Source organism: Choristoneura fumiferana, chromosome Z (assembly GCF_025370935.1).
Source record: "Choristoneura fumiferana chromosome Z, NRCan_CFum_1, whole genome shotgun sequence".
Taxonomy (NCBI): domain Eukaryota; kingdom Metazoa; phylum Arthropoda; class Insecta; order Lepidoptera; family Tortricidae; genus Choristoneura; species Choristoneura fumiferana.
Genome location: NC_133472.1, coordinates 18810952 through 18836176, shown reverse-complemented (window position 1 = coordinate 18836176; position 25225 = coordinate 18810952). Strand labels below are relative to the sequence as shown.

General features: G+C 37.3%; 1 protein-coding gene across 1 annotated transcript; it reads left to right on the top strand.

Moving 5' to 3' along the window:
• The first annotated feature begins 317 nt into the window (after positions 1-317).
• Jhbp2 (Juvenile hormone binding protein 2) lies at positions 318-21252 on the top strand. The gene is made up of 6 exons (XM_074091344.1): positions 318-565; positions 14330-14448; positions 16386-16507; positions 16601-16734; positions 17617-17766; positions 19346-21252. The coding sequence occupies exons 1-6, from the start codon at positions 502-504 to the stop codon at positions 19495-19497; spliced, it is 741 nt and encodes a 246-aa protein (XP_073947445.1). The 5' UTR covers positions 318-501; the 3' UTR covers positions 19498-21252.
• Positions 21253-25225: the final 3973 nt, after the last annotated feature.

The window sequence follows — 25225 nt, the reverse complement described above, 5'->3', positions numbered from 1 at the left end:
AGACGTGCACTGGCGGTCAAAGCTCTATGAATTTCTTCTGACCTCCTTCTACTAATTAAATAAAATCTAAGAGTTTGTACGCAGAACATATTAAATTTTGTACTTATTTCATAAGTCATTGTGTCATCGGCGCTGCCTTTTCAATATAATTTCAAATACGATAAATGTGTATCATACACATTACCATTAGATTACCTATGTTGTTCTACTTTTAATTATTACTGTATCACGTAGGCTGGTACAAGCAAAAGCAACCAGCAAGTATCTGTTTTGTTTAGGGACAACGAATTAAACAAAGAAGGATCGTCAGCCAGCGGAGAGCCGGTACCCGGAGCGGCGGGCGGCGGCGCCGGGGCAGCGCGACGCGCGCGCATTGCTCCTGCCGCTGCAGCTCGCGGCACACGCTTTTTCTAGCAATTATTGCGATTTCTGCCAATTCCCAACCAAAACGCAGACCAGAACGATTAAATAAGATAGTTGGTTCTAAATTCTTCGAAAATAATGGAGAGACTTCGTGTGGCCCTGGTCATTGCGGCAGTTGTTGCGGTTGGAGCATCAGACACAAGTGAGTATTAAAATCATGAGCATTATTAACTTTCTTTTTGCAATAGGGAAAATTGCACTGAATTTTTTGGACTAGGTATAATCTAACATAGGAACAATAACTATAACAAAAATAAAAAGTAGCCCCGAAATCACTTTTGACACTTCTGCAGTGTAGAATTTTAATTTTCCACTTTTTTTGTGGATTTAGCGGTTTTAAAAAAAAAAGTGTACTTCCCTTTCTTTTTTTAAAATTTTGGAAAAAAATAGGTTTTTCCTACTCAGAATCAAAAGCACGATCGATTCCGATCGTATAAAAAAATTGTCCCCATTTTTCATACAAAATTTTATGAGTCAGTTTTGTCAAGCCCATACTTAGTGTATGAAAAAAACGTCGCAAAACTGTATTTTTTTTAGGGTCATTTTTTTAAACTATCAGAATCGAATGTGCTCTTGATTCTGAATAGGAAAAACCATATTTTTTTTCCAAAATTTCAAAAAAAAAGGAAAGGGTATACTTTTTTTTAAAACGCCCACGCGTCTGAAAAAAATTAAATGTTTTAATGTTTATTTGGTAATGGTACCTCTTTAAAATATTCTTCCTTCTAACGAAAATAAATCTAACTTTGGTTTATAAGTCCTGATTGAAAACTCGTTTTTTGTTTTTAACCCCCGACGCAAAAAAGGGGTGTTATAAGTTTGCCCGCTATGTGTGTCTGTGTGTGTGTGTCCGTCTGTCTGTCTGTGGCACAGTAGCTCTTAAGCGGGTGGACCGATTTGAATGCGGTTTTTTTTATTTCAAAGCAGCTTTTCTAGCGATGGTTCGTAGACATGTTTCATCAAAATTTGTTAAGCCGTTTTTGAGATATTGAATTTTGAAGTGCAAAAGTCGGGGCGTTTTCCAACTTTTTGTTGGTGAGGTTATAAACTGGTGAGATTTTGAATCACCTGAATTTACAATGGATAATGACCTTTACTTTAATAGCATGGCCACTGTTTTTTTATTATTATTGCTTGCATAGACGTAAATTAAATAAATAAATACATAAGATACACACATTATATGCATGAAAACTTCATATCTATTTTCCTAAATAAACAAAATATTGTCTTTAGCGAATTTTACTACGAGTAGGTAGGTATGCTTCTTTTGAAAAAATATTTTATTCATACTTACGAGTATTCTGTCATCTTAAAAAATATTTTGTTGTTTTTGGAAAGTACCACATTTTTCTTTTTTTCTCTGATTATATCTGTATATTTACCGACAAATCTCAAAAGGTTTTTTCACTTCTCATGCTCGTAAAGTTGGTGTTTATGCTGGATCTAGGCGACATAAAATTACTTTTTATGCTCTAGTGCATAAAATACAATCTTCGTCTAAGACCAAGGCAATTAGGTGTGTTACAGCCTTAAACAAAGAAGTTTCTACATATTTTTGTAATAATTTTTAATTTGTATAAAACTAGAAATCAATCAAACCAATCAAAATAGGCCAATAAAACTAAAAATATATAATTATAATCGTAATGCGTGAACAATAAAAGTTACCTAGTAAGTGAAGAATTGTTTCCTCTGTTGCTATTTTATTTCCTCGCCATCGAAGTGAAAAGCAGAATGTTAAACCTAAGCAATTAAACCCATTTTCCCCTCGACGTGTCTATCCACCCTCGCCGTACAGGCTCGCCGGGTGGCTATATGAACGGCTCGGGTAAAATGGCTCGTTTTGAACTCGCGTTGTACAATCTACTATTTTTAAGCCAAGAACTAAAACCAAAAAAATGTAACTGCTTTAGCGAAAGACTTTATACCTAGTAGACTTAAGAAATTTGGGATGAAGGAACTAATTTCGACGGTAGTTCTCTTTGAAACCAACTAAATGACATACGAATATAAGTTAAATAAAAGTTTTGCTTATTTTTACCCCACTTCGAAAAAGGTGGGCTATGTTTTTGACCCGTATGTTTGTATGTATGTCTATTCCTATGTCCTCTTGTAACTACTCAACGACTGAATCGATTTTGATAAATGATACGTCATTGGATTTGTCTTGATGACGCAAGTGATACTGGGTACATAAAATTCTTAAAAAATCAAAATGGCGGATTGGACATGAATATTTTAACCGTCCGTCTTATCCGTTATAGTTAAATCTTAAGATTACAAAATAATAAAAGAAGTACCTACGGCCCCAAACACCTTTAATTTGCAAGTGTACGGGAAAGGCCGGAATAATACCTTTCACTTCGAATGCAAACTTAAATATGACCACTTTCTTTCATTTTGTCCTCGTTTTCGTATTCAAAACGTTTACTTACTATGAGATGATGTAGGCCACGGCCTTCAACGCGGATCAGTACCTACAGTTAGCTGCATTCGTGAGCCCTTACATCGGTAGGTACTCGATTAGTACCTAGCTGCAGTTAGCAGTTAGCTGCATCGTGATCGTGTGAGTAGAGCCCTTACTTCGGTGAGGTACTCGATTGAGTACCTACAGTTAGCTGCATTCTTACATCGTGATCGCTGTGAGCCCTTACATCGTGAGGTACTCTATTAGTACTCTACAGTTAGCTGCATTCGTGCGCCCTTACCGTTAGGTACTCGATTAGTACCTACAGTTAGCTGCATTTGTCGTGAGCCCTTACTTCGGTAGGTACTCGATTAGTACCTACAGTTAGCGTGATCGTGAGCCCGGAGGTACTCGATTAGTACCTACAGTGCATTCGTGATCGTGAGCCCTTACATCGTTAGGCACTCGATTAGTACCTACAGTTAGCTGCATTCGTGATCGTGAGCCCTTACATCGTTAGGTAGGTACTCGATTAGTACCTACAGTTAGCGTGCATTCGTGATCGTGAGCCCGTTAGGTACTCGATACTCGATTAGTACCTACAGTTAGCTGCATTCGTGATCGTGAGCCCTTACATCGTTAGGTACTCGATTAGTACCTACAGTTAGCTGCATTCGTGATCGTGAGCCCTTACATCGTTAGAGGTACTCTATTAGTACCTACAGTTAGCTGCATTCGTGATCGTGAGCCCTTACATCGTTAGGTACTCGATTAGTACCTACAGTTAGCTGCATTCGTGATCGTGAGCCCTTACATCGTTAGGTACTCGATTAGTACCTACAGTTAGCTGTATTCGTGATCGTGAGCCCTTACATCGTTAGGTACTCGATTAGTACCTATATTAGTTAGCTGCATTCGTGATCGTGAGCCCTTACATCGTTAGGTACTCGATTAGTACCTACAGTTAGCTGCATTCGTGATCGTGAGCCCTTACATCGTTAGGTACTCGATTAGTACCTACAGTTAGCTGCATTCGTGATCGTGAGCCCTTACATCGGTAGGTACTCGATTAGTACCTACAGTTAGCTGCATTCGTGATCGTGAGCCCTTACATCGTTAGGTACTCGATTAGTACCTACAGTTAGCTGTATTCGTGATCGTGAGCCCTTACATCGTTAGGTACTCGATTAGTACCTACAGTTAGCTGCATTCGTGATCGTGAGCCCTTACATCGTGAGGTACTCGATTAGTACCTACAGTTAGCTGCATTCGTGATCGTGAGCCCTTACATCGTTAGGTACTCGATTAGTACCTACAGTTAGCTGCATTTGTGATCGTGAGCCCTTACATCGTTAGGTACTCGATTAGTACCTACAGTTAGCTTATTTGAGTTATAGCTTGTTTTTGAAAACTTTATTTTCATATCTTTTGCTATATGTATATTTTAGTCTCTCAGGTGACATGTACATCAAAACTGAACGCACATAATTTATTGAATCAGGTGTTACTTTGCATAGGTCTATATTAATGAACAAAAACAATTAGTTTGCTTACCCGCGACCTTATGATAAATTTATGCAAGAACTGTGTCTTCATGCAGTTCCTCCACCTCCACACGTACTGTAGCATGCTGAACGGTTGTAATGCTCTGAAAATGAGTTCTGGTTGAGTTCGAAACGCGCAAGTGAAATGTGGTGGTGGTGATAGATGAATTAGTGTGTGTTCTTAGTGTGGAGGTGGTGGAACTGCATGAACACACATTTTTTGCATAAAAGTAGCTATCATATAGGTCGCGGGCGAGCAACGTAGCTGTGTCAGCTCGTTGAACGTGCATGTAAAATTTCTTATCTGTGCTATCAGCCCTTGAGGAGTTCCGTCATCAGCAGACGACCCTGGATCAGGTAATGCATATCATATAAACACATTGTCATTAAAATTTAACAATCATATAAAGTCTTTTGTGCGTGCCACCAGCTTTTGAGGAGTTCCCTTTTACGAAGACGATGCTGGCCAGAATGAGCACGATGTCACTGCCAAATTATTCATTATTAGATTTACATCAGTTTGCCAAATTTCCAGTCCCTAGTTTTATTAGTTTAGCTTGTGCGTTTTCTGATTCAGTTGGTATATAAAATCCTCTTTATTCGTTTTATCCCGTAGAATTTTCAGAAAATTTTTGAAACAGTTTCTTATATTATCTACCTGCATGCCAAATTTGAAGTCTCTAATATTTATAATTACGGAGTTAGGGCCACTTTGAAGCGAAAATATAAATCCCTTTTATTCCCTATCTCATGGGAATTCGGATAAATCCTCAAAACTGTTTTTAGCTGTTAGTATTACCTACGTGCAGTTTCTAATAATTTTAGTTACGGAAATAGGGCCACTTTGAGAAGAAAATATAAATCCCATTTATTGGCTACCCCATGGGAATTTCGAAAAATCCTTTCTCATTGCTCATTTACATCATGAAAGAAACCCCTGTTCCAAATTTTAAGTTTCTAGGCACCGGTTTGGGCTGTGCGTTGATATATGACCCAGTGAGTCAGTTTTGCCATTTAAAAATATAGAAGACTAGCTTTTGCCCGCGGCTTCGTTCGCGTTAAATTTGGGGTAACATAGATTTCATTTCTACTAATCTTTTTTTCGTGTTTTGATTGATTTTTCGGAAGATTACCTATATGGAAATACAAATACAGACAGACGTTTCAGACCACTTTCAGACAGATGGTGCAAATTTTCGTATTAAAAAATCAACCTACATAATCATAATTCATACCAACTTTGAACTCCAGCTGTTTCATATAGGTATTCAGGAGTAGAATTTCGAAAAACGTTAAAGTGCCGGTGTTTCTTTTGACCGCAACTTCGTACACAGTTATTAGATAATTCCCGCGAGATAAGAATTAGTAATACTATAGAAAGCTACACTGTTTTTTTTATCTTTATAACTATTTCAGTCTTTAATTAAGTCGTGTATTTATCATCAAAACTGAACGTACATGACTGTAAAAGTTATGTACTAAGTTCCCTCATGAGCAGACGACCTTGGCATCAAGTGGTGTCTATCTTATGAATTGTCATTGAAAGAAATTGAATAATCTTACAAAGTTTCTTGCGTGTGCCATTAACTTTTGAGGAGTGCGTTCCTGCGGAGACGATCCGGGCCGGACTACCTGGATGTCACTGCCAGATTATTGTATTGTCACCAGATTTACAGAAGTATACCAAATTAACAGTCCTTAGGTTAATTAGTTTAGCTTGTGCGTTTTATGATTCAGTTAGTTAATCCTCTTTAAACGTTTTATCCCGTGAAAATTTTGGGAAATCTTGAAACAGCTTTTACCTGTTAGTGTTATCTACCTGCATGCCACATTTGAGGTCTCATATTTATAATTACGGAGTTAAAACCCGCTTTGAAGCGAAAATATAAATCCTATTTATTCCCTATCCGGTGGGTCAAAAAATCCCTTTTTACCTACCTGGGCCAATCAACTTTTTTACCCACACTAATCTGTCCGCGACATTTTTCAAACAATTGCAGATTTTTGTAAGTAAACATGTTTTTCCTGTAATTTAATAGATGGTGTATATGAATACATGCCATCCCACGTAAGTTCAACCTATTAAACCGTAAAATATCTTGTTGGAAGTACGACTTTTTGGTAACGCCAGAGACAATTTTGGTAACGCAGGAGACGCCCAAAGTGTCGGTAAAATAGTTGATTGGCCCACCTACCTCTATAACTTTTCAGAAATATATGTTTCAAATATCAAGTCTCTAAATCAGCTAGTTGGCTAGTATAAAATAGTACGCCTTATTCTTTATTCCGTGGGAATTTCGGTAAATTCTGAAAATTGTTTTTAGCTGTTAGTAGTAGCTACTTGCATGCCTGAAGTCTCTTAATAATATTTACGGGAATAGGGTCATTTGGAAGTGCAAATATAAATCCCATTTATTCTCTTTCCCGTGGGAATTTCGAAAAATCCTGTAATCGGTTTTTAGCAGTTAGTAATACCTACTTGCATGCCAAATTTGAATTCTCTTATACTCGTAATTATAGTTACAGAAAAAGAGCAATTTTATAGTGAAAATGTAAATCCCATTTATTCCCTATCCCGTGGGAATTTCGATAAATCCCTTCTTAGTGTACCTCTATGTCATTTATGGTATATGTATGCGAAATCTCAAGCGTTTAGCTTCAGCGGTTTAGGCTGTGCGTTGATATATCAGTCAGTCAGTCAAGACTTTGAATTTATTTATTTTTATTATAGAAGATGTGTCTACTCCAATAATTATTCGTGATAGACTTTCATATTCTCTAAAAAGTAACAAATGTTTATTAACGGTTTTTAAAGAAAATAAAAGTCTATCACGCATAATTATTGGAGAAGTTAAATTTTATATTAAGAACAGTTCTGTCAGACCACATTTTTAATTTTCATTAATTTTTTTTGAACAATCGATAAAACCTAACAAAAATACAACGTTGCCAGCTCAGCAGGTATAAACGCTCTTAATCCTGGTGAAAAAAGCATTTTTAAAAAGCATCATTTCATACAAGTATCTTACCTCGCGTGCCGTCGACTTGTGTTAGCTGCTCACATAACAAAGTTTTTGTTTTAAATAGGAATCATTATTATTACATCTTACCGAAGTCCATTTCCGAGCATGATGGTGTGATAATTCTAAATTGTTTATTACATAAACTAAACACGGAAAAGCGAGAATTGTAGATAAATGTGCGAAGTAAAATGCTGACGCCGAGTTAAGTAACTTAAGTGTAACGACGAGGCATCTTGAGAAAAATTGTGCCCGTCTCTGGACAACGAAAACATGCCACGAATTCCACGACGATGAAATTGATAGGTGTTCGTTACAATGGGACAAATTAATAATAAAAAGTTTTAATTTAAACGATACAAACGGCTTTCTTATTCTATTTAATTGTTGTAGAATGGGTATGCGTCATTTATCAGTCAGTCAGTCAGCAGGTAAGTCAGCTAGTCAGAAAGTGAGTCAGTCAGTCATCCATTGCGGTAATCAGTCTGTCATGTTACTTTTATAGAGTTACGGTTACAAGGCTTTTTGTTTGCAACGACTAACGAGACACCTTTTTGCCTTCCATTATTCTTTATACAAAAATTAACCTTTATGATACACCTAGCTTTTACCCGCGGCTTCGCTCACGTGAATCATAAACATTTCAAAGAAGCAAGCAATCAAGCAAGCATGCGCAAGTGAGCATGTAGGTAAGCAATCATGCAAGCAAGCATGCGAGCAAGCATGCAAGCAATAATGCAAGCAAGCAGAGTTAGTACGCCAGTGGTGGTAGTGAAAATCAGTTCATCATCATCAACATCATCAGTTCGTTTATCGCTATCCCGCCGGTACCTTCTATGCTATTTTCCGGGATAAAAACTATCTGTATACCGAATTTCATCTAAATAGGATCAGTAGATCCAGAGATTACCCCCTACAACCTCACAAACTGTACCTCTTTATAATATTAGTATAGATTAGTATAGATTAATTGTTTTTCCGGAATTCGAACCCCGGCACCTCTAGCTTCATAGTAAGGGTAGCAAACAAATGAGCCGTATTGCGAATATGTATTATTGTACTTATGCGTTAGTTTATCTAAGTTTGTACGTATTTCTTTGACCTAAGGAGTACAGAGTACCCTACAATCCGAGACTAGCCGACCTTGTCAATCGCCCTAGTTACATTAATATTGAGATGCAGTTATAGGTACCACCACCAAGGGAAGGCGAAAATATAGTGACTCGTTAGGTGCAGTTGTTCGAGATATCGACCATTAAATAAATGACGTCCATTAATGCTATACAATAGGTCTATCAACATAAAGCACATCTTTTAATTTTCCTTTGAATCAATATTTACGTGAAGTCTTGAACAGCTCTATATCACACACACCTGTTTGTAATTAAGTATCATTAAATGGATATATCTATTTATAGGCTGAAGCTGTTCGACCGTATACTAGTTTTATAAATGTACATATATGTAGAATTAACTGTATAAAACGAACAGTTAAGTGTTTTTGCGGGTTCCGAAGAAGATTCGCTGGTGGCGCGGCGCATGCGCGAGCGCCGGTCATCGCTCTCGCGCGCTCTCCACGAGCCGGTTGCCTCGATAACTCATTTTTCTACTTCTACACAATCAATAGAAACACCTCAGTATTTAATTATAAAAAGAACAATGAATCGTTGTTGTCGTACCAACTGAGATGATAATTTTCGGCCATTCAGAGTGCGAAAAAAAGAAGAGTCGCAATCGCAAGGTGATACAAATATTCACGATTTTCTACCCGTTTTACATACATACGGCACGTTAGAACTATGTAGTCACTTCCACGTTTTACTCGTTGTCTTACTCAGGTCCGCATCAAAGTAAAAATTAACAACCAGTTCGTAAAAATATACATATACCTATAGTCCATTCAGGATAACATTGGACTCTAGAAGATCACAGAAGAGGTTCTAAACATTTTTTGTGAAATCGTAATAATGATGATGATGATGATGAATAAAAGAAGTAATAAGATGAAGTGATAATATTCTTTACTTTGAAAGTAGATTAATACGTCTTACAAAATAACATACTATATTAATAGGTACATAATTTAAAAATGGTGTTTCGTGGACTCATCGTTATCATTCCCTGTTTAAAAATATTCTACACGTAGTTTCTGCTAAGAAATTCAAGCTTTTTTCCATTCCAAATTTCATCAAATTTAGTGCAGTGCTTTAGTTGTGAAAAGTTAAATATTCGTATATGATTAAAGGTCATCACATTTTGATCCAAACTGGCGATTTAAAAACTATAATAATGTACAGAATAATTCTTGAGTTAACAATATTATAAACGTTCCGTTTCTTGCAGAATGTTCTTTACCTCTGCCTCTTTAGGTATTTTATAGGTAGACGTTTCTGTTTTTAACAAAATAGAAATAGTTATTTGTGCAACAAGAGAGCAAAGTTATTTTTTGTTGCGAGTGTTGATTTTAAATCCCGAGTAAGCGAAGGATAAATCCTGAGAACAGCAAGGGATTCAAATACACGAGATGCAAAAAAACTTTGGTCTCGTGTGACACATACAATTTTTCACCTCAGCAGCGAGAACATAATTTAAAGAATAAAGCCACATATACCTACCTGTTTACAAAACAAACACATTTTTTGTAAAATAAAATTCGATTATTAAGAAACAAATATAATAATCACATTTGGCGACGACCGGATGGCTAAGTGGTTAGAGAACCTGACTACGAAGTTTGAGGTCCTGGGTTCGAATCCCGGCCGGGGCAGATATTTGTGTGAATAACACGAATGTTTGTTCTCGGGTCTTGGATGTTTAAAATGTATTTAAGTATGTATTTATCTATATAAGTATGTTTATCCGTTGCCTAGTATCCATAGTACAAGCTTTGCTTAGTTTGGGACTAGGTCAATTGGTGTCAAATGTCCCATGATATATATGATATATATATATATATATATATATTTAAAATCATAAAAAAGTGTCCAGTAGATACAATACAAATCTCATACTTCTTGTTGCTAGGTATGTCAGACTTTTTTTTAATACTGCCAACAGCCTCATTTTGGAGTCATATATTAAATGACTTCCTAAAGCGTGCATTATAAAGAGCCTATTTTCTTTCTGTCCATTCCTATATTGAACAGACTGTACATGCACTAAAATTATGAGAAGGTATACCGGTCTGTATTTGTATTTGTGCTTTCTTGTTAGTCCAATGCCTTATCTTGTATTACCTGTCATCTAAATCTGAATGTGTTTACTCGACTCATATACAGGATGTCTCTGACCAGGGGGATTTATTTAAGGGTCGATTATACTCGCATAACTAAGCTACTTTTGTTTTGTAACATTTTCAGTTATTTTGAATTTAGATAAATTTAATCATTGAATCAGTGTAGGTATCGGACATGGCGGTGTTATCGCTATATCTTGGTTCGGGGATAGTTTAAGACAGTTTTTGATATTTGTTTGACATCTCCTAGATAAACATTTATCAATGTGCTGTCAATTTTACATTGTATCGCATACTTGCATTGAAAATTAAATTTTATCTGTATGAAAAAAATGAAATTAACAGTGATCTTATTTTTAAAAAGTTGCAGATCAAAAGTAGCTCAGTTATGCGAGTAGAAGCGAACCTTGGATTTAAAGCCCCATAGTCAGAGACTCCCTGTATTTACAGGCAGTGGGAAACTACAGTGCAAACATAACCGCATGCAGTAAAAGCACCGGTATGTAGAGGTACGAGTGTATGTAGAGATTTATTCGTGACTAGCTTTTGCCCGCGACTTCGTCTGCGTAGATTTCGCTATTTACACAATACTCCATAGTAGGTACCTAATGAGATTTTCTCGGGTCAGCCTTGAAAAGCTCACTTACTCGAAACGTACTTTCTCTAAATATGCACTTCTTTAGAAGGATCACTTTCTTGGAGCTTGTACTGTCTCTAAAAGTGCAAAAAAATAAATATCTCAGAAAGTGCACTTTTTCATAAAGTTCACTTTCTCAGTTAGAGCACATTCGCAGAAGATATATTTTCTGAGAAGGTGGACTTTCTCAAATTATGAACAATCCTTACTATTAATAAATCTCAAAATTTAATAAAACCGAGCACTTGCATGTCGAGCCATGCTCAGTGTAGGGTGCCGTAGTTGCTCAACCGTCACAATAGGTTCAGAAGTTAGAAGGGTAATCGTCCCATATGTTTGAACTCTCCGAGCGATTATTTACGTCACTGTTGATTTTGTCGAAAAATAGTGTTTGAAGACCACTACCATTTTTCTAAGAACTATTTAACCACACCCCACTTTGTGTGACAGGTAAACAAAAAAAAAATTCTAGTTTTTTACCATTTTGTCGGCGTGAATAATACACATACTGATACCAAATCCGCCCGCTTTGGAAAAGTGCACTTTTTGAAATAGTGCACCTTTCGAAAAAAAGTGTCCCATTACAAACGTTTACCTTTTGGGAAAGTGTGCATTTTAGAAAAGTGCACGCGTATGTAATGCGAGCCCCAAATTGTTTTTTAATCCTCAAACGAAAAAGAAAAAAAAAAGTTTTTTTTTTCAAAATATTATTTGAATATTAATGCTATAATAATTACGATTAGGAATACTTCATGACCAATTAATCGTAATTTAAAATTTTATTATTATTTGGTAGTATATTAAAATTAAATAATTATCTATGCAATTATTCCTACGCATTGATAAGTGTGTTTTTTTAGATGTGGCGTTGTCCATTGGAGGACAATTTTGCCAGTGTCCAGTAAGTTTTGCCCCGAGGTTTTACCGTTGTATGGCAAAAAAAATCTAGAAAACGAAATATGAGAGGTACGGTACCTAATGTAATGGTGGATGAGCGATGACAGCGCGAAGGAAGGAAGGCATTATTAGTCTACTTGATTACTTAATGTTTACTCAGTTCCCCGAATATGGCACTGTGCAATGTGTGGCAGTCTGCGCAGTTAATTTATTACCATTTAATTTTGTTGTATTATTAACTTTAACATTAAATTTGTAGATATCCGTACCCCCTCTACTAAACGTAGAGTTAATTAGGCAAAATCCTTTTTTTCAGTGACGTGTTCATGTCACAACGTATCTAGCAACGTATTAATATCAGCGCCATCAGTTAGTTTAGCAGGGTACAGGGGAGAAATCGTTGAAAAAAAGTATGCATCTCCATCCTAAGTAATTTTATAAGATTCAGGTGCAAACTAAACTCAATCTTTTAGGGGTTGAATTTTTATAGCCTATAACCTGGCGGGGGATTTTCTCGACAGATTATTAAAGTTAACATCAAAATCCGTTCAGCCGTTCTCACTTAATGTGCGGTCAAATAAACCGATAAACAAACGGAAAAAAATCTAAAAACTGTTGGAGCGTGTTCTGTTGTCGATTCTAAGTATCCTCAGCCAACATTTTTTTCGGATATCTTCCATCTTTCGACCCTCTTCAGCTTTATTATATGTTGGTATATACATAGATAGATACAAAGTATTCATCATCATCATCATCTCAACCGTAGGTCATCCACTGTTGGACATAGGCCTCCCCCATAGACCTCCAGTCGCTTCGGTTGGCAGCGGCATGCATCCACCGTGAACCCGCGGCTTTAACCAGGTCATCCGTCCATCTCATTGGTGGACGTCCTACGCTGCGCTTGCCAATCCGCAATCTCCACTCGAGAACTTTCCGGCCCGAACGGCTATCTGTTCTCCGTGCCATATGACCTGCCCATTGCCACTTCAACGAGCTAATTCGTTTGGCTATGTCGGTGACCTTTGTTCTTCTACGTATCTCCTCATTTCTGATTCGATCCTGTAGAGAAACCCCAACCATAGCTTTCTCCAATTCAATAAATACTAAGTATTACTAAGGTCTTATCGCTGGAAACAAAAGACATGTGTAATCAGTGAGTGTCATCAATCGAAGGTTGTAGATAGGTGAGGTGATTAATTCCCATTGTGTCCCGCGGGCGGTCAATGTCGCCGCGCGCACTACCGTTAGGTACCAGCTCGTGCCGAGCATACTAATGCTGTGCGGAACCCTCTGCGATGAAAGTACTAACAAGCCCAGCGCATCAGCACCATCAGCTGACTCAACAATCATTTAATTCATACAACTAGGACTAGGATTTGTACTTAAATTATGATATCCCTATTAATAACTTATTTTTTTAAATCGTAGATTGTACAACGCGAGCATAAAACGAGTCATTTTACCCGAGACATTCATATAGCCACCCGAGCCGGTGCGGCGAGAATGGATAGACACATCGAGGGGAAAATGGGTATAATTCTCGAGTTTTACATTCTACTTTTCACTTCGACTGCGAGGAGATGAAATAAAAATAGAGGAAACATTTTTCACTTGTTTACTAGCTTTACCTTTTATTTTTTAATATATTTATATATACTTAGTTTTATTCATTTATTTTGATTTATCTGATTGATTTTTAGTTTTATACAAATTAAAAATTATTAAAAAAATACATTGCAACTTTTTGTTTGTGAAAAGTAATTTTATGTCGCCTAGATCCAGCATAAACACGAACTTTACGAGCATGAGTGTGAGTGAAAAAGATTTTTTTTTACGAAAATATACCTTTTTTTAGCATTATTTTATGAACCCTATTTTCAGCCATATTTTAAGGTAGAAGAACAGCATAAGTAGGTAAAGCTCAACTTCTTATTAATACCTACATTTCTATCAGTTGTTTGAGCAACTACTCTAAAACTCTCCGTCTAAAACTATATACTTTGGACACATCTATATAGACTCTTGTACTATGAAGACTATTGGAGACCAAATGCTTGACAGGTATTAGATGTCAAACACAGCGTTATAATTCACTAGTTTTGACTTGACACCTATTGTTGATACTTCGATTGGGAATTTACCTTAGAATGTTTTTGTGTTTAGACATGTTCGGGGGCCGCTGCTCTCGCCAAGACCCCAACGTGGATGCGTGTCTGCTGCGCAGCTTCAACTCCCTGGCGGAGTACTTGAAGGGCGGCGCGCCGGAGCTCGGCATCGAGGAGGTAAAGCATACGCGCCAGCTCTAACAGGCCATTCTCCAGATTTGTGTTCTAATTCTAATTAACGTGTCGCTTTCTTTTCAATGAGTTTTATCTCAAATATAGTAACATATACGAATGTTAGTTCTCGGGTCTTGAATGTTTAATATGTATTAAAGTATGTATTTATCTATATAAGTATGTTTATCCGTTGCCTAGTATCCATAGTACAAGCTTTGCTTAGTTTGGGACTAGGTCAATTGGCGTCAAGTGTCCCATGATATTGTTATTATTTTTTCAATCATTGAAACTTAAATGTTTATAGGGCACTTCATGATTATTAAAGGTTAACTATAAGTATAGAAAAAAAAAATATAAAACGCGTGAATTAAAAAAACGACGCGTTTATTAGACCAATTCGCTTTTTTTCATAAAGCAAAACGATAATTATTCTATATTTACTTTTACTACAAATTTTAATTAAATCGTTCATTTTTGACGCTTGAATTAGATGCGTGAATTAGGGATTCTTAAAAAACACAATGTAACTTTTTATAGGTACATGTAATATCTATTAAATAATGCAGCCTTTAATGTATACTATAATTCTCAGAGCAATAGTTACTGGTTGATTTTTAAAATGTGACGTGTTAATTAGAAATTTCGTCAGCCAAAACCCGTGAATTAGATACTACATTCATAGTCCGCGGCCCGTACACAATACGGTATTTGACTATTTTGTACATGTTTTATAAATTAAAACTACACAATGCCTGTTATCGATAGAAAAACAATTTTTAAGCTACCTTTACAAATAACAAAGTTATAAAGGTTTGAAATTCAAGATTAGACAGAGAACGACATACTGGCATGTGACGTCACACGCCAGTACCGCCATACTTGATGCATAGAGAAAAGCGTTTGAGAAAGAGACAGGTATATAGTTTTTTCAAAAAATCACTATAAATCCAATTTTCAACCGATTTAAATTTTCTCTTCGCTAAACACTATCTGTTTATCTATATTTTCATAATAATATTAAGATATGGCAAAATCAGGAGTTGTCAAATACCGTATTGACACAACCATCCTGCACGGGGCTTGCTTTGGGCACGACTGTCGACTGACGGCTTGACCGAAATGCGTTAGCGAGATCCGTACCTACCTTCAGAGGACTTGTGTGATCATAAAACGAACGCGACGCGTCAATTAGGATACGTTTCGAGACAAAGTGACTATAATTGATATCTTAGTGATATAAGTATTACTGTATTCACTAGGTTTTTTTGCAATGAAAGCATATATTCTTTTGTTTAATAAACTTGCTTACATCGGTTTTTCGTCATGTATATTATCAAGAGAATGTATGTAAGTAATTTGGGTAGTGGTAAGCGACGTGTCAATTAGAAGAAGGGATAGTAAGTTTTGTTTTAGCCGAGGGGCTTTAAATATGTACTTGAAAATTCATGTACAGCTCATACGAATACGAATACCTTCTACGATAAAAATATATAAGATATGTGGTAAAGTCTGTAATTTTATATTTTTTAAAGAAGACAAGCAAAAATGTACGTTTGGAAAATGAGCGCAATACATCTCGAAAGGGGATTTATGGAGCGGGTCTATAGTCTATACGGACTAGCGCACATATTGATTGTTCTATATACGAACGGTCATTTCAAGTAATTGAATTTACACTGAAATCATGGATTCAGACGGAGAAAAGTTAAAGGTACAGTGATAGATCATACTGATCAAATACCTATTATATTTTAGGATTAACTGCCTAGATACGTATTTTATGCGAGAGTGAAAAATAACGGTTTCCTTTCCCTTTGTGGAGTAAAAAGTTACAGTTAACTGTTGAATAGGTATACGAGTAGGTACAGTGTTGTTCAAATCTGAATCGTGGATGTGAAATCAAATTCCAAAAATAACTTTCGGTTGCCGTTCGATTTCAGGCGGAGCCGATCGTAATTGACGAGCTGTCTATCGCGCTGGGTGGTGGCCCGGACGGCTACCGAGCTACCTTCAAAGACATCCACGCCACCGGGGTATCCAACATGACCATCACAAACGTCAGGTGAGCACATTGTTTATGTTTAATGTGATTTTATATAAATGATGAAAACCCAATAACCTGAACAACTTGTTATGACGAGCAACTCATACGCAGGTCGGACCTGGAGAGCCACCAGTTCCAGCTGACGCTTTTCGGGCCGCACATCAGTGCGCGTGCGCGGTACCGCTCCTCAGGCGTGTTGTTGCTTGTGCGCGCCTCCGGCGGCGGCGACTACTGGGGCGAATACGGTCAGTATACTTACGAGTATACACACCTCACAACGAAATCAACATCGCCTGACTCATGATATACTAGGCACTGGCCAGGTACAAGCTGAGGCCGAGTAAGTACCTGCGGCATGAATAGTACATTACTGAAGAGGCCGGGAAGTAGGGGGTGGCCGGATAGGGATGCGAGGCCGGCAACCCCGCGTTCCGGCCGAGGCTTGTATAGTGCTTTACTCAAACATGACATGAAACAAAATAAAAACAAACAAGAAATGAAGCTGGCGGGACGCTAGTCTGGTCGCCGTGTTGTGTGGCTGCTGGCGCGGCGGCTGCAGGCGGTGGTGCTGGCGGCGGGCGCGCGCCGTACCGCAGCTCGCGTTGAAACAAAAGACGGTCGCATGGCCAGCCGAGGGCGGGAAATTTGTATGAAATCTCTTTGCAGGCCGCTAGAGCGACCGCGCGCCGGCAGGCGAACCGCAGCGCCTGCAGCGCGATACTTCCCGGCCTATTACTTGTAGCACAACGTCAATATTTCATGTCATGTTTGAGAAAAATCTATAGTATACCAGAGTATACTTATAAATGAGTAACTTGACTTCTGACTGACAGACAAGACACAGCCTAGACTAGACCACTAGAGCTAAATAATAATTTAGCACACATGTTTTTAAAGATAGTAGAAGTGCACTAACAATAATAAGACTAGGAGATTAAGATTAAGATTAGGAGGATTTTCTATAAATTTCCACGAGACAGAGAGCTGAGCTGAGAGCTGTTAATTAATATTAATAAACGCACCATCCTCCATGTACAGACACCCACAAACAAACACATCGTTACTGCATGATTCTGTGGGAAATGGAACTACTTGTTTATGGCGAGTGAAAGTGTTGTGTGGTACAGACGGCGTGAAGGCGAAGGTGTACTTCCGTGGGGCGCCATATGAGCGCGACGGCCGCACCTACCTGCGGCTGCAGCAGCTCAAGCTCGACTTCTCCGTCAAGGACATACAAATGGGTGTCGAAAACTTACAGAACGGAAATGCAGTACTGCGTAAGTATAGTACATTACTGCAGAGGCCGGGAAAGAAAGGCTTGCAGGCCGAGTATGTATGTAGGTATAGACGGCCGAACGAAGCGAGGCCGGATAGGTAAACAAGCCTCGGCGTGTTCTTTAACGCCGAGGCTTTTATAGTGATTTTCTCAAACATGCACTAAAATAAATAAAAACTCCTAGAAATCAATGTTTTATTCATAAGACAACTAAAATTGTACCAGACTCAAATTATAAATACCATCTATATAAGTTGATAAAAACCATAAGAAAATCCTAATACAGAGGAAAACCAATGTTTACGATTCACCATTTATTTTAGAGTGACACAGAACGGTAAAAAAATACAAAGTTCAATTAGATGTCATCGCAGAGCACCGTAGAGGTTTCTAACAATAAGTGTTTATTTAATTCTAACGTTAATTTTTAAAACGTTGAAATAATCAAAAAAAAATATAACATGTAGATATAACGGACTGCAAAAATAAAAAATCACGTATCACAAAATCACGTATCACGTTTCTAAACGAAACTTTAGTAATGACAATGGCACTTACTTGCAAAATGGCTAAAGCCCAAGTCCAATAAAAAAAAGACATTGACACTTGTAAATTTTCCCGCCAAAACTTTTTTTATAGTATTAGCTGTTCGACTTTTAGGATCATATACACGAACTGCAGCCCATTTAATCAGCTATACTCTATTATGTAAATTTAATTGTAATTTGACGTAAAACGCGTTGGCAATATTTAAATATGTATTTACATATAGAATATTCATAGTCCTGTGAATTTATTTAGTAACTGATAAATTAACCATAGAAATACAAATTATTAATTTCAAGTCATGTACCTATCTATAATGGCCTTTATCGTGGATATTTGACGTTTTGCATTGAAACAAAATACTGTTGTCTTGCAGGCCTAGGCCTGCAACAGTATATTTTGAAGCCTGTTTTAAGGAACACAACATAAACTGTACGGTCTCACCACCGTACATTTTTATTATGCTTACTCGCCACCTACTTACGCGGCAACAAATAACTTAATATGAGGGTAATGAAAAAACACTCGAGTGAGTAACTAACTGTTGTATAACAAACATCAAGAGAAAGAAACAGCTAACTTTTATCATTATATCTTAAACTTAATAAACTATCTTACTTCAAATCAAGATATCTTTCTCCGCGCTCCTGAAACCTGCATCTCACTACAACTGCAAGTGTAGGTACAGGACTACTAAACTGTACATAAACATTGCATAGCATGTTTGAGAAAAATACTTTACTATACATACGCAAATAGGCATTCGTACTCGTGGACATATTTTATTAATATCTAGATAAAACAATTATTTATATTATTTATATATTTATAAAACAATAATTATTAGACCGCACTGTGCACAAACCAAAATGCACATTGAATGCAAAATTTAACTTTGAGGGAACGGTCCTTTCGGTAATAAAGGCTGTTATCAAAATGTTCCAAAACATTACTTCATTGGATTCCTTCCATCCATTGGATCTATTCCTTCTATGGATCATCGAGCATAGCTATAAAATAATTTTATTTGACAGAGGCTGCGTTGAACCTTTTCATCAACACGAACGCGCAGGAGTTGCTGAAGGAAATGAAGCCGGAGCTGAAACGCGACCTGGCCGACAAGATGTCCCGATTTCTGGCGCGCATCCTCGACCACATCCCCTACGACGACTGGATCGTCGATTAGCCGCCGCGCCGGCTGCTGGCCCTCGCCTGCGCCTCTCCTCTTGCAGCAGGAAGCAGTGTCGGCCGTTAACACATAATGCATACGTATACTACGTATAATTTCCATCTCGACTTTTGTGTGGTAGCTGACCTTGGGGTCTTGACATTTATAATATGTGCCTCCAAATTCGAACCTTAGTTTTGAGAGCATAATACACTCTATGCATAGGACCCAGTACAGATGGGCCCGGAGATCTCTATAAATCGCCTGATGGGCCCAGACAAGCAAATGCAAAGTATTATAAGTGATTCATTAGGTACAATTTCTCACAAAGCATAGAAAACGCAAACGATCGAAAAATATTGGTCAGGTAGGAGGCAACGGTGTGAAATACACTACACAGAATATTTTTTTTTAGAAATTACAAAACTTGTACCCATATAATATATACTGTCAAAATTAATGAAGAAATATACCTTCGAGTATATGAATGAAGAAAAGGTAAACTTTTAGGCTCATGTCATGTCTAATCAGCAAGGGTGTGCAGATAGACTTCGGCAAACTTTTATTAAAGGAAAAGAATCGAGAGTGGAAATACATATTTATTATGTACCTATCGTTCGTTATAATAATAAAATATTTATTAGGCACATTCTAACGGATAGGACTGATCTCCTACGGCGTCTCCTACTCATCAGATTGGCCTTTTGTTAGTCGGTTTCCAATCGTGCATTTAGACCTAACGAACAAACGAGTATCCTATACATGTATACATACACTTACATGATCCATTTATTTATCGGTGAATCGAACTTGTTCTTGTGTTTTCTTGCTCTTCCTACGCCCTCTTGGCGCGAATAAGAAAGAAGAATAAACGTTCGTGTTCCTGTGTTGGCTCCTAGGTACGAATAGTAATTGTTAGCTCCATGTTTTTGGTCTCGAAGCACTTTCACGGTCGCCAACAGATGACACCTACGGTACTTAACTTGTTTCATTTTGTCATGTTTTAAAAACCATTTCTATTGTATTTGTATTCGCTTTAGCTATTGTTACGTTTATGTTGGAGCTAGCTCTACATCTACTTACCAAATTACAAGCCAATCGGACACTGGAAGCGGGTAAAAATCGAGTTGCAACTATAGTTGCAAGATTTTTTTTACCTACATTATTTTTAGTTACAAGTGAAACTATTTTAGATACAGCGTTAAAGTTTGTATCAAATAATCTTTAACTTGATTCAATCACAGAATTACAGAATATAATTATTAATAACAACTACCTTGACAAGTTCGTAAGTGACACTCGGTAAAACCCTGTCGCAGGGAGACCTTGCTGCCCTTATTAAGTTTTTTCTGATAAGTGAGGCAAACGCTGACTGCGACAGGGTTCTGCCGAATGTCACCACAAACTTTTCATAGTGGTACCATATATTTTAATGAATATTTTTCTTGCATTTTAGCTTACCTACCTACTTCAGAAATGTTCATTACAATGAACTAATTCAGTCATGGTCAACGTTGATAGCAAATTGATAGATTCAGGCATTAACTTGCGAAAGTCTATATGAATGAAAATTTTACCTCGCTCCTCCTCTCCTGATGCGCAGGAGCAAGTTAAAAAGATTGTTATTCAACACAATAACAACTTAGAACTCAATTCATTTGAATTAACGTTTCAAGTATCAGTAATAAATGCCTCTGATTACGGCGGTAATTATTTAGTTATAAGTTGTAATCTATTGTAAGTATTACGAGAAATAAATATAAATATTATAAAAAATGTAGCACCCTTATTGGCTTCTGGCTTACGCCGGATAGTCCATATATGGTTATAGCCATACCATAACTACCTACCTAGGCACCGTTAGTCTAAAAGTTAAGTTTGTAGTTGTAAATCTGTATCAGGTAACAGTGGTGTGATGCCGTGCCTAATGAATAGTGCCTTAAGCTCCAGCCCGTCCCTAAGGATCTGCCAATCTACTGGATTCAAAAATGTGTTCACTCTTACAAAACTTTAACAAACTTTAACAATCGATAAAATAAAAAAAGACAATGAAAGTTCCAATCCAAAAATATTCCAAATTATTTTTTATTGATAAAAAAAAGTATAAAAGCACACCTTATCAATTTCAGTACGTATTTTGACTAGTTACTGAACTTTCTAGTTTTGAGGTGGTTTACTGCGACAAAGTACTAAAAGTGTTGAACTTCTTTCGAGCATGAGTATAATATTGACGGGGTAAAAAATACTAATCCGATTGGAATTTTTCAAAAGTTTGTTGTAAAAGATTGGACGACCTTCAAAGTTCCTTGACGAAGTCGTAGTTAGTCATAGCAGGCGGGAGGTCGGCGCTCGTGACTCGTGATGCGAGGCCGGGCGACTGGGCGACGTGCTCGGCCCCTGCTGTGCCTCTAGTGTGGCGTTTTCACAAAACATTCGTTTACTATTCGAAGACGTAAATCGAGCGTTCTATCGAGGACATCGAGGATACGTAGCCGCCACATATCCACGGTGCGGCGTCGTCACCCGTTTTCGTTACGATACGCGGACAAAATAGTTTACGTAGCAACTAGCAAACCTACACTCACAAAAGTTGTTGCACAAACTTTCCGCTAGAGGCACTGTCCGTGTTTCCATACAAATTGAGATTTTATTTAACGCGAACGCGATCGAGACGTATTTTGTGAACGGGAAAATACACTAAGCATACTGGACAGCTCGGTGGAGGGAACACGGTACGATAGAAAGCGATGGCACTGCTTAAGGTCGAACGTCATTAAAGCTGATTGCGATGTGTCGTTCGATTAATATTGCGCAATTATTAGTGTTACGCACAATTTATTGTTGGCAATGGAAGCGAACGTACCTATTTAGAGGTAGATACTTATACCAACTACCTATACTCGAGTCCAGAGTAAGGCGAACTAGATTGACAGCTGAAAATGTTACCAGACATAGCAAAAAATATATAGTCATAGGAATATGTCAATACAAATATGTCGATATAACCTCGTGTAGACGCGGAATGAAAATGTTTACCACTTTTGGGATTTATTTCCATAGCTTTAGGCCCAAAACGACATAAAGGATAACACAATTAAAAATAAATCAACGACATTAGAAAAAAATCACAATAACGGGAGACCGATGGCATGACCCAGCAAACCAATGTCAGTTCAATCGAATGAATGAAACGTCAACAAAACAAAATGGCGAACGACGACCTTACCGATGTTCAACAGGTTTTTAACAAATCTTTCAAATAAAAGATTTATTTTATTATTATTTCGTACTTATTAACTTTTTTTTATATCGATAGTAAGTTATATTTTAATATCGATATTACAGCACTGGTGAAACTGTGGCAACATTTGTCTGCAATGAGCAATGAACTGTCAAATTGGTTCGCCTAATTCTGGACTCGAGTATATTATTGTTTTAGGTAGGTGCGCAGAATAGTAATTGGTAGGGGCTATTATTGGTAGAGCCATAACTCATAATAAGTAAGCTAAGCAATTATTTCAAAAAGTTATATTTCTATTAGGACATGTAAAATGAATAAATATTTGCACTTTGCAGTTACTCTATCAAAAATAAAAACTTTATACAAGCAATTGAAATTCATCAGAGTTTCGTAAATTAATGTACCTATTTATAAATTTTACGAAATTAAAATAAACTGATATACCTACTTTAATACTTTATCAAAAGCATTTTTTTAGGGTTCCGTTGCTAAAATGGCAAAACGGAACCCTTATATGTATATACCTAAGTACCTACTTTCACCATGTCTGCCTGTCCGTCCATCCGCGGCTTGGCTCTATTAGCGCTACAAAGCTGTAATTTTGCTTGAATAGTAAGAAGGTATATGTAGAAAAGTATGCCGACAAAGTGGTAAAATAAAATGTAGTAATTAATTTTTCTCAAAAATGACCGTAAAAATCTACATTATTCCTTACATATCAGAAGGCTAAGTGCATAATTTATGGTCAGTGACAAATTAAAAAGTTGAAAAGATTGCATAGGCGCGCTAGCTCGACAGTAATTTATTATTGTCGAGTCTCAAACTTTTTAAAAAGTGAAAACGACCATGGAAATGTTGGCACAAGTCGTATACAGCCAACTCAAATGGCTGCTATCAGTTATTTTGTTGGAACTCCAGAATATTATTATTGGATCTGAAACAGCTTATGGTGTTTTCGGTGGAAAAATACATCTTTTTTTCAATTTTTTTTTTCAATTTATTTAAATAAAAAATGCAAATACATTGTACCTTAAATTAAATGTTCGCCAAACTGTGAGACAGTTTGTCTACGGGTTTTTTTATGAAAAAAGGCGGGAAAGCATAAAAATTTTTGTTGGAATCAAATTAAATGTATTAATATATTTTGTTGAGAAAAGGTTTATTCCAATTTAGTTCTTTTCCTTCATCATTTTTGAGAAAAGCTTTGTATTATTCTCGGCTGGAATAGAAATTACTGGCTTCGTATTAGTTAAACGGACTCGCAAGCTCATCCATTTAATTCTCAACTCAGCCAGCAATTGCCTACTTCCAGGCCACGACAATAATCTACTATTTTATTAGGGTAGGTACCTTCCATTGACGTTAGTTGGGGGAGATTTTTTTCTCGTCTAACCTTATAGTGTGGGGTATGGTTGTATTGTATAGGTCTTGAAGTCGATTTATCGATGTCGGCGGCCGATCGTAAAATCCGCCTGATCACGAATCCTCCTGACGAATCCTAGGCATATGTGAAATGGCGCCATTTCATGATATGCCTAAAAGTTGGCCAGGCATATCACGATGTGCCTGGAAATGATCTACATAAGCACGATTACGTCTGCACATGCGCCAATGTGTGCGTAAGCTACACAGGGCTGACTATCGCAAAACCCTAGTACTATAAGTACTACCAATGACATTTTAAGGTACTTCTATGTAGGTATGGCTTAGATATGTGCAAATAAATGTAATCGTTAATCTTATCTATTTATATTTAAACCTATTTAAAATGTGTCTGTCTGTGTATTTAAGCATTATTATTTTTTCATCACACTTGCTCGTAAACAGCGTCGAAACATGCAGGCTACCTTGGTGGCAACCCCCCAAATAAAACCCTCGACCTTTATGTGCTTGTCATGAAACCCGTGGTCGGTAAATGAGTCATTGCCCGTACTAATATTGTTGTCATGAAGCCCAAGGTCGGTAAATGAGTCAGAGCGCCCGTACTTATACTGCTGCGCTGCGCGCGCTGCTGCAGGAACACATGCACACGCGGCTCAGGCACATGCTGAGGGAGGGGGAGGGCGGCGCTGCCAAGAGCGCAGCCTAAGGTAACGCCAATATTTGGAAGAATTATACTTTTTCTTTTAGAAATATAAAATTTTACTCGCAAATGTGATGAAAAACATTGTATGTCGCAAGGGCGGTACTAGAATTACGAACATCGACTCATTAAAGCCCTCAGTCTTCGACTTCGGGCTTCTAATAGACTCTCGTTCGTAATTCCTTATTTACCGCCCTTAAGACACAATGTACTATTAATTACAATAGATATACGACTACAAACTTAAACTAATTATTCGGTAGATAGTTATTTCATGTATTAATCGCGATAATTTCAGAAAGCGTTATTTCTATTATTGCTCCCAAACTTAGTGCCGTGCGGCCGACATTACATCGCGTTGCGCACCCGACTGCTTTCCTGCGGTTTTCCTGCAATTTGCACTTGAGGGGGGGTTAACTCGA

Bases quoted from the DNA above. Each gene is read 5' to 3' on its own strand.
- Jhbp2 (XM_074091344.1), top strand. From the start codon at position 502: ATGGAGAGACTTCGTGTGGCCCTGGTCATTGCGGCAGTTGTTGCGGTT. The intron at 566-14,329 runs GTGAGTATTAAA...TTTTGTGTTTAG, and splicing joins GGTTGGAGCATCAGACACAA to ACATGTTCGGGGGCCGCTGC. The intron at 17,767-19,345 runs GTAAGTATAGTA...TTTATTTGACAG, and splicing joins GAACGGAAATGCAGTACTGC to AGGCTGCGTTGAACCTTTTC.